The sequence below is a fragment of the Trachurus japonicus genome, chromosome 7, assembly GCF_045865225.1.
Source record: "Trachurus japonicus isolate A0001 chromosome 7, Traja_1.0".
Taxonomy (NCBI): Eukaryota; Metazoa; Chordata; class Actinopteri; order Carangiformes; family Carangidae; genus Trachurus; species Trachurus japonicus.
This window is the reverse complement of record NC_140913.1, coordinates 9,407,239-9,417,150: the sequence shown is the minus strand read 5'-3', so window position 1 is coordinate 9,417,150 and position 9,912 is coordinate 9,407,239. Positions and strand designations below refer to the sequence as shown.

Sequence of the window (9,912 nt, the reverse complement as noted above, 5' to 3'; positions counted from 1 at the left end):
AACTATCTTTAGTACGATTTCACTGTTTCCTTTATGGGTGATGCAGAACCTGATATTCAAACAGGGAAGGTGACACAGGTCTAACTGTAGCATATCTATTTGTTTGGATTCAATTTAGTTTGTATTCAGAGAAGGAAGGAACAGATTTTGATGTCGATTGCTGCAGTCAGGTGTTAGTAGAGTAGAGTAGAGAATACTTTATTCATCCCTAGGAGGGAAATTCAAAGTGAAGGTGTTCAAGGTGTTAAGTGTTGTAAAACACCTATAGTGCCTCCATGAGCTGTGTCATGTTTGTTGCTGACAGCATTTGTGAGCAGCTGGCCGACCTACAATATCTTACTTCCTGTTGTTTTTAGGATGCTGTCAAACACCCATCTCTTTCACTTCACTTATTATCCTTTGTCTCATAATTCAGCAACCTCTGCTTCAGACAAAACTAGGCCATTTTACCGACCTTATACAGACCTTTTGTCAAGATTACACTTCTCAGAAACCAGCACGGTCATAACAATGAAATTCTAATCTGGACATGTTCTATGCTTTTTACTTATTCACAGGTATGATCACCTTACGATGCCCTTTCCTCCTTCTACATCACCCTGCTGATGTCAAGCTGAGGTAAGGAATTCAAGGAACGGCGATCAGTCACAGAAGCCGTGGGAATATAATATGTCAAGAAGCTGATGTTCAGATTAGTATTTATCTGTCTGGATGCTTCAGTGCAGCAGGTACAACTAACTCTGTATTCAGCCCACAAGCAACGTCGTTCCAGCGCTACAGTGTGAGGGACCGTTTGAGCTCGGTGATTAATTGCTGCGGTGCTGATGCTGTGGCAGAGGTGGACTGATGCGACAAAGAGCGAGATGCTGACAAGTTGGACCACAATCAAACATTTCTTGGACTATGAATAAAGGAAAACACAGTGACTGTGGTCAGCATTGGCATTAATGGATGGACCTGTTTGGATTTCTGACCAACAGTTTGCTGGAGCTGTTTTGCGGCGAACGCGTGTTAAGGGCAACTCTCACTGACACTGTGGTCGCAGTTGCTAGGAGTGCTAACTTTCACACATGTACAATACAACACCGCAACCGAAGGAGAAGATGAACCAAAAACAGACATTCACATTCCCAGACCGTCACTGTCTAAAACAAAGTGTTGTTTTTTCTAAGGTCGTAGAAAAGTGTCCGAGCTCGCCGTCACAGCAGCGGCAGCAGCAGCAGCAGGGAGAGCGACACTGCTGCAAAGAGGAGATACAGATATGGCCCTATGTTCCTTTAATATCCAGAAAAGTACCCTGCTTTTATTCTGAAAAATGCTCAACAGTTCAAAGGCGTGTTGTTTCATCAGACACTGTGAGTGTGCGTCTGTTTTTTGCTCGTTTTTTTTTTTCTTTTCTTCCTCTGATTTCCCCAGAGTAGAAAAGCCGTCAGTTTTCTGTCCTTGCCAGTCACAGCAGTTAGCTTGAATGTCCTTACTCTTGCATTTGTCCATCTCTGTAGCTCTGCAGCTCCTGTTTGAAAATGCTTGTCGAGTGTGAAAAATTGTTTCTTACATCCCAGTATACAAGAGGAATCCATGACTTGTACGGATGTAAAGATAGAAAAGTATCTAAGTGTGATCTGTGGATCTAAATTCATTTGTCTCTTGTCTTTGCACAAACATGAATAAAACATCAATGCCGGGTTGCATTTATTCCTGTGTGTGTATTAGTGTGTGTGTGTGTTTGTGTCACACTGTTTCTTGCAAGCAGAGAGCCTCCACAGCGTTACTGGGTCCCTGGGCAACGCCGCCGATGACAAAGAGCATGCTGGTCGTCTGCAGGAGGGATGTGGAGCAGCGTGCGGTGGGCATGGGTGCCACATACTCCCAGCGCCGCTTCACCGGGTTGTAGCTCTCCACCGTTCCCAATGGCGACGGCTCGTTACCTGAGTAATGGATAGTAAAGACATGTAGTGTCAACACTGACAACAACTGGAAACACATCAATTCAAACCACATATATGTAGCTCTTCCTTTTTCAAGACTATGGAGGCAAAAATTTAACACTCACACATGCAAAGACTGCGAGATAACACCTGCCCTTTTATTTTCTATTTAAAGCCCCCACACAGGCGGGGGCTACTAGCGCGCCCCACAACCCTTCACGCCACTGTTCTATTTCCATCCTCGCTGCCCCTGAAAAAACATGTTTTGTTTTATTTTTTTCACAGAGAAGCCTGTTTTCTTTTTTACTTCCTGGCTTCCTTAGCATCCTATTCCTCATCTCTCACTGTCACGACTGCCATTTCTTGTATATACACAACGAAAGAGGAGAGACTAGAATTGTAAAGCCATATTCAACCTACAATAGGGATATTGCAAAAGAAGGGAGCCAAGGCTCAAGAGATCAGATCGTGAGGCGAGTGTTGACACATCAGTTTAAGTTAAAGGTCCCATATTGTATAAAGTAAGATTTCTGGGTGTTCTGAAAGTAAGGTCTAGGTCTCGTCTCACTCCACAGCCTGTATTCAGATACAGTACTGAGCCTTAAAACGACTAATAAGTAAATAATTTAATGTCTTTTTTTAAAACCTGGATGTTTAGCCCAGCTTAATGTAAAAGCTGCTAATTAACTCAGGCCGTAGGCTGAGTTATTTGTTCTTTCACATAATTTAAAAATGCAAAACGACAAGACAAAGATTAATTTATATGCTAATGGCGGATATTCATTTATTGTACATTTTCTGGGTTCAGTATGCACTCTAGGAGAGAGGGTTACAGAACAATTACACTTAAGTTTAAAACTACAGAGTCAGACAGTATGTGGCTCTAATTTTCATCTACGACACATTAACGTCTCACCAGGTTTCTTCTCCGCTCTGCTCTGATCTTTTTTTTCCCCGTCTCCCTCCCCCTCAGCCCCTCTCTTTCACCTCAGGTGCAATGCTCACTGTCATTATACATCAGCCAGCACTAAGTTGTTGCCGTTTCCATGGAGAACCACATCACAGCGAGTCCCTCAAATGATACGGACTGGTGAGTGTACTGTGTGTGTGTGTGTGTGTGTGTGTGTGTGTGTGTGTGTGTGTGTGTGTGTGTGTGTGTGTGTGTGTGTGTGTGCATCTGTCTGTCTAAGGAAGACTATTATGATCATTTTGTGGGAATAACAAAGTGACGGTGCCGAGTCGGCCTTTTCAAAGCAATCTGGGCCTGCTCAGGCCTCGGCTCCTTTCTCCTGTTTTTTGAAGACACACATAACATATCCACACCCATGACAGCACACACACACACACACACACACACACACAGAGCACAGACACATGCTCCTTGCTGCTCTTGGTGCTCAAAGGCTTCCTGTCGTCGCTTTGATTCTCGGCCCACGGACGTCATGTCAATTCACAAGCCGCTCCTCTCCTCCTCCCTCTTCTCTCTCTTTACTTCCTCCTTTGCTCCATCTCCTTTGCATCCGTTTGTCTTTCTCCATTTGGCTCCCTCCCTAATCTTTCACATTCTACTTCTATTCTCTCATCTTTTACTTTGCCGTGCTTACAGCTGCTTTTCTGCTGGGACAGATACAGAAAACAACACCAATAATAAATTAACGTTATGTCACCAAATCTTGTTTCTGATTTAAACGTTTAAAGATGCTCACATCTCTGGCGATAGTGGCGGAGAGAACAAAACATTCAAAAACGTGGTCATTATCATTATCATTGCAAGGTCGGGCGCAAACACAAGCAATCTGTATAAAACATCCAGAACAAAATGTCCATCACACATGAACAGAGAAGTACACAGTTTTCTGTTAGTTCATCTGTGGTTGCTGCAGGTTTCTATGAGGGTCTAGATCAGTGGTTCTCAACATGGGGTCCGGGGACCCCCAGGGGTCCTTGAGAGGGTTCAAGGGGGTCCCCAACTTTTTCTTGAAATTTTACCACATTTTTATTATCTTTTTTTTTTTTTTTTTTTTTAGAATTTTACCACTTTTTTTCTAGAAAATGTAAACTTTTTCTTTTTTTTCTTTCTTTTTTTCTTTGAGAATGTTTTAAACCACTTCTTCCTACAAATGTTTAAACGTTTTTGGAGAAATTGTACGACTTTTTTCTAGAAATTTCTCAGCAAAGCAACGTTATTCAGTCTAATATTTGTGTATTTCTGTTTGCTTAAAAATTTTGTCCAATGGGGGTCCGTGGTCTAATTTGTGTCAATTTAGGGGTCCTTGATGTAAAAAAGGTTGAGAACCACTGGCCTAGATAACATTAACGGGATTCATTAGGAAAAGTATCCATTAATAATTTGTTCAAAACAATTGATTTTCCCTTTTAAGAATAACAAAACAGACTAGCACCTGCTTAATAAGCGTTCTCTGTGACAGTAGTTGTGTGTTGAAATCTTAATGCAACTCATCCCTACTGTCCGTCCGTCCTCCTCCTCCTCATCTTCCTCTATTCAACCTCAGTCCTCCTTTCTCCTGTCCGCTCCACTAATCCTCCTCTTCTCACCTCGCCCGTTCTCATTTTGACTTCACTTTTTCCTCTTTGATGCTGCTCGTTTCAGATTGTCTTCCTCTGTTATTCTTCTGTCACCTCTCCAACTCGCTCCCTCTCCATTGCATTGTTCTCTGCCGCGTCTGTTCTCCTGTTCTGGAGAGAGCTGTCGTCTTTCTCCTCCTCTGACCTTCTCGTTATTCCCCTTCGCTCACACACACAGGGCAGAGGGTACAGTACATACAGTGCACTGACTCATCCTCCTTGCTTGAGTTACAGCGGCTCAGTTGCATCCTGTTTAAGACCAGTTTATCCTCTTTAAGAAAATGTCACTCAACTACTGTCATGTGTTACAGTCGAGCATCAAAGTCAAAGACATGTCCTGAGATCAAAGCTGGGAGCAGAGCTGAAGATGATTGAAACCTGTAGAAGACTTGCAACAAACATGCTATTTACACCAATATCACAGTAGTGTCAGGTGTATTTAGTACAAAATGTGACTTTTTTATGGCTCTATTTAATAATTTCTTAAATTAATTGATTCTTAATCTGATTAAACTGATTTGAGTGTTTTGATTTCATGATTCATGTGTAAATGAATGCAACCACATGAGGAGCTCTTAGCCACTATTATTTAGTCAAAGCAAAGTCTGAGTAAAGACTGGAGACCCCAATTTGTATGATCATTTTACAAGTAAATCACAGCACAGTCTTTGTTTTTAACTGGTGTTTGGTGAAACTGTGGTAATAAAATCAGGATTTCAGTGGCAGCTTGGGAGATTTAATTGGCCACATTCCTGTTGTCTGACAACAACAAAAAAAACAACATGTAAATGAGAATAACTTCACTGTGAATTCAAGCTGTATTAAAATACCGTGCTACTTCCTTTCCAAGGTCGTCAACAAGTATACGTTTCATCATACTTAATAACAAATTGATGTGTAACTAACAATCAAAACGAGCCCTGGTACAACAATCCTTAATGACTCCCCCAAAGACTAAAATGTGTTTTACGATAAAGCTTCTTGTCTTCATTGTGATTTGCACTGTTTAAATTCTTCAGAGAGAAGAGCAGCTTCATGAAAAGACACAACAGCCTCAATGGCCGAACCATCAGGGGGGGAAAATGCCACAAGACAACAATCCACTGGCTTAAAATGACAAACTTATCTAGATGAAGTGAATCTTAAAAGACAATGGGCAGCTGTGGCCGAGGATGCCAAGTGGATCATCCATTTATCAGCGGGCCAGTGGTTCGATCCCCAGCTTCTGTCTGCATGTTGAAGTGTTCTTGGCCAAGACATTGAACTCCATTTCCCTCTGTTGTGTGTTCATCAGTCTCAAAACAAAGACATGAACAAACTCTGCATGGGGGAGTGATGATCACTCACCACCAACCTCCACAACATCTGCTCTATTTCTCTCTTTTGTTGCAGCTGTTTGAAAATACACAAAGTCCCAGACAACATTTCATGCTATGTACAAAGGCTTGACTCATTTTTACATCAGTCTGAATTATTTTCATTCTCTGCTGTCTCCTTATCTTGTTTTTCAGTGCGACTCATCCTTCAGCCTTCAAGTGTTTCTCTTCTGCATTTCCTCTTCACCTCTTTCTGACCTGCTGCTGCTTCTGTTTTCCAACAGTGAGACAACAGCACTTTAGGTCAAACGTAGGCCACAACAGACCTGCAGTGGAGCCTTGACCTGTACGGCACACGCACACGACAGCCACACACCGCAGCAGTCATCCATGCTCACTCTCTTTTTAACTAATGGTTATGTTGGATAAAATGCGTGACTCATGATTCACAGCTGGACGGGAAGAGGTCGGGCTAGTTATGGACTAAATGAGTGGACGCCACTGCTGCGTGTCAGCCAGCTCTCCTCTACACCATGGTCCTGCTCTGTTAGAGGGCTGAGAGCTCGGAGCACGTTGGACTCTGCTCGGTCCCAGCTGGCTGCTGGTTGTGGATCAACAGTCAGAGGTCGACCTCTGGACAGGCACAGGCTGAGCTGCTGCTGCTGCTGCTGCTGCTGGAGCTCTCAGTGCAATAACTGAACACAGCTTTCATCTGTTGTCTCTTTACTGTTTGTTGGATTTAACCTCTGATTGATTAAAGGGATAGTTCAACATTTTGGCTGTGGAGTTATTTTCAAGGTAAATTCATGCAAAATCGCTGATTCCCGTTGGGGGCAGTTTTTCGGCAAGCAGTCTCCGCATTTGCCTCGAAAACAACTCTGTCTCGTAACGTTCCATTATTATCTCATAGCGTGGTGAATGTGCAGGTCACAACTTAAAAACAGCTTACACTGACAATTAAAGGTAATGAATCTACTCCTAAAATTATAGGGATTATGGCCAATTTGCCAAAATGTTGAACTATCCCTTTAAGATATTTATCAGTTAAATTTAATAAGCCTTGTTACCCTCACTGCCTCCTTCTTTGGAGCATAGTTTAGTTGAAATATTGTTGCCCTTCTCTTACAGTGCCATGGCATTTCAAGATTACAGTAACTTATTGGATCAGGATCAAACCGTAGCACGTCTGTACGGCAGGAGAAGATGTCATCAGGTGGAAAAAACACATTCACAGGTGTTTACCATAGCTAGAAATAGGCTAATAACATATTGTATAGTATATGAGCTGGATGTTTGGACGTGCTGAGTGGCAGTGCCAGTAGACTTTAACAATAGGACTTACAGTATTATCTTATGTTCAGGTATCAGAGCCAATGAAAGTCCATTCTCTGGGGAAAGACCATGGAGCTGGTTTGTTAGCTGCTGTGATGAGCAGCTGCTCACCTCGCCTGCAGGTCCACACAGCTCTGACGGTGGTGGACTGAATTCTTAAACAGTAACATATTCACAAACTAAATATTTACTTTCTCACCTGAAAAAATAACAAAATGAAAATTACATAAGCCACCCACCAAGACTAAACTCTCACCACTGGTCAATGTGAAATACACTCTGGGGTAAAGTAGACAAAATATCCTCTATAAACAGGTAGACTAAAAACTCCTCTGGCCATCTACAGTGTACCTGTTTTCTTGTGGAACTAAAGTGCAGACAGGAATGTGGGCTGAGAGAGGCCTGCTCTCCAGGTGGTGAAGAGCTGTGCAAACTTTCACTATATTGTTTCAACTTGTTGACATGCAGCAAAGGGCCACGATGGATTCAAACCTGGGCTGCTGCAGTAACGACTATGCCTATGTGGGCTGCGCTCTACAGGTAAGCCACCGGAGCACCAATATGATTCAAATGCTATTTGCATAATATGACTCTTTCAATTATGGTGCTGCTTTTAATATTGATGATGAGATTATTGAATCAATATTACAGGCTCTGGGGATAAGCATACCTATTCATCCGCATTTAAAACTAACTTATGATTTTAGAGCCGGAGAGAATCTAAACTCGACCTGTGCAATATCTGCAATGCAATTATTCTATGTGTATTAATTTATGCGTACATGCCAGCATTTGTGGGTGTGAGTGTGAACATTTCTGACAAATAATCAGACAGCTAAAAACATAATGACATGACACGGCTGAGCAACTAATTGCATCTCAGCTGACGAGTTGCATCTAATTAGAGTTTACATGAAGATATCAAGATGTCACAGGAAGAATAAACCAGGGCAGAGAATGAAGAGATGGACAGATACAATAGAAGGAGCGTGGGAGCAGGTGGCAAAGACTTTGACACTGGTGTCACTCATGACAGATGCACAACATACGCTCTCTCTCTCACAAACACACACACACACTGATATCTCAGTGTGTGGAAGGAATCAGAGGAGAAACAAAGAAAAACAGAGCAGATTTAAAAGTGTATAATAGGTCACATCATCAGGCGGCCTTCCCACGGGGTGCCTTTTGAACTAGTGATGGCATGAACAGAATAAACAACCAAGGCTTTTAAAAGACAAATGTTCCTTGGGTTACAGCTCTTTAAATCTGAATATTTCACTCTCACACATACAGCAGTGACTCACTGAGCAGAGGAGTCATCCGGCCTGTTCAAGGTTTTTACTTTTCCATATTTTTTTACGACGTGATTAGTTTACTTGATATAAGGAAACTTTATTTATTCATGAAATCCCACAGAGTTCTGATGATGACCGGTGCTGTGCGAATGTTTTAGGCACTTGCGATAAAATGGTGTGAAGTGAGAATGCTTTCCAAAGTATTGCCAGGAATAGTTTTGTACAAAGTGCAGTAAACAGAAAACATTTCCAAGCATCGTGAAGAACCCGTCACAGCTAATTCTGTGGATTCAGGCTGTCTCAGCGTCTTCTGTCTCTTCATTTGATCCCAGACTGACAACGTCATGATGCTGAGATAAGGATGCTGGGGGGGGGCAGACCATCTGTTGCAGGACTCCTTGTTCTTCTTGTTGCTGGTTGGATGGGCCTAAGTGAGTCTGACTGTTTGTTTGGGCTTGTTTTCATGCTGCAGACTTAATGTGGGATTGGTCAGCCTCCATGATGGTGTTGTGCGACTGGTAAAAATCCAAACACCTCCCATCACACTGCCTACAACTTTTGCACAGTACATGAACACAGATGCAAACTGATTGCAGCTGTCCAAATCCAAATCCAAATGTTACTTAAAATATCAGTGGGCTATATCTTAAAAGTCTGACATAGGCACAAGTGTTTCTTTGTAGTTGGTGAGAGGGAGCATTTAAAGTTTACCTGCTCTGTGGTCTGGACTAGCCTGACTCTCGCCAGACCCTTGTAGTTCCGCAAAGCTACGCTGAGCTCCACACAAGGGTCTGGGACTGCTCCATAGGCGATTCATTTCAGAAGGCGGGGCCTTGTAAAAAAAATCTTGTATGTGATTGGATAAACCACTTGTCCGTTATCTTGTTGACGTGCTACTTCAGCCACTCACTGCGAGCCGCCATTGTTGTTTGACTCAAACAGTCGCTTCAGCGCTACGTCACACCTCAGAAAGTCCCGCCCGGCGATCCTGATTGGTTCATTATTTTTTGCTCCGGGGAAGAAGTTTGCATTGGCCTCGAGTCCAGACCCTTGTGCGAAGCTGAGCGTAGCGCCTCTGGCGTAGCTTTGCGGAACTACAAGGGTCTGGCGAGAGCCAGGCTAGGTCTGGACATGTGGCTGTTCACTTTTATCTCAACTATAAAAGTTAAATATCTCAGCAACTTAGATAGCTTAGAGTATTTGAAATAAAATCACAGGTATGCTAATGTCTTCTAGGTACCAGTAATGAGTCATAGCTGTCAGCAGCCATGAACTTTACAGTGATGAACATGAGGTGTATAGTGACTTAAGGGTTATGCAGCATGTGCAAGCAGAGTATTTCCATAATCACCTTATATATATTTTTTCTGAAATGTCACATTTTGTGTTCAATATGACTGCGAAGAGTCTTCCAATAAACTTTGTATTTATAACACAGTAAGGAGTTAAACA

The 9,912-nt window shown here is 42.5% G+C and overlaps 1 protein-coding gene across 2 annotated transcripts in view; it reads right to left on the bottom strand.

The window, feature by feature from the left end:
- Positions 1-433: 433 nt before the first annotated feature.
- The window catches only part of klhdc8b (kelch domain containing 8B), a 188,938-nt gene continuing 179,459 nt past the window's right edge, over positions 434-9,912 (bottom strand). For both annotated transcript variants that reach the window (XM_085781119.1, XM_085781120.1), the window contains one exon: positions 434-1,928. In XM_085781119.1, coding sequence (XP_085637245.1) covers positions 1,732-1,928 — 197 coding nt within the window. In that variant the 3' untranslated portion in view covers positions 434-1,731. The remainder of the gene's footprint in view (positions 1,929-9,912) is intronic.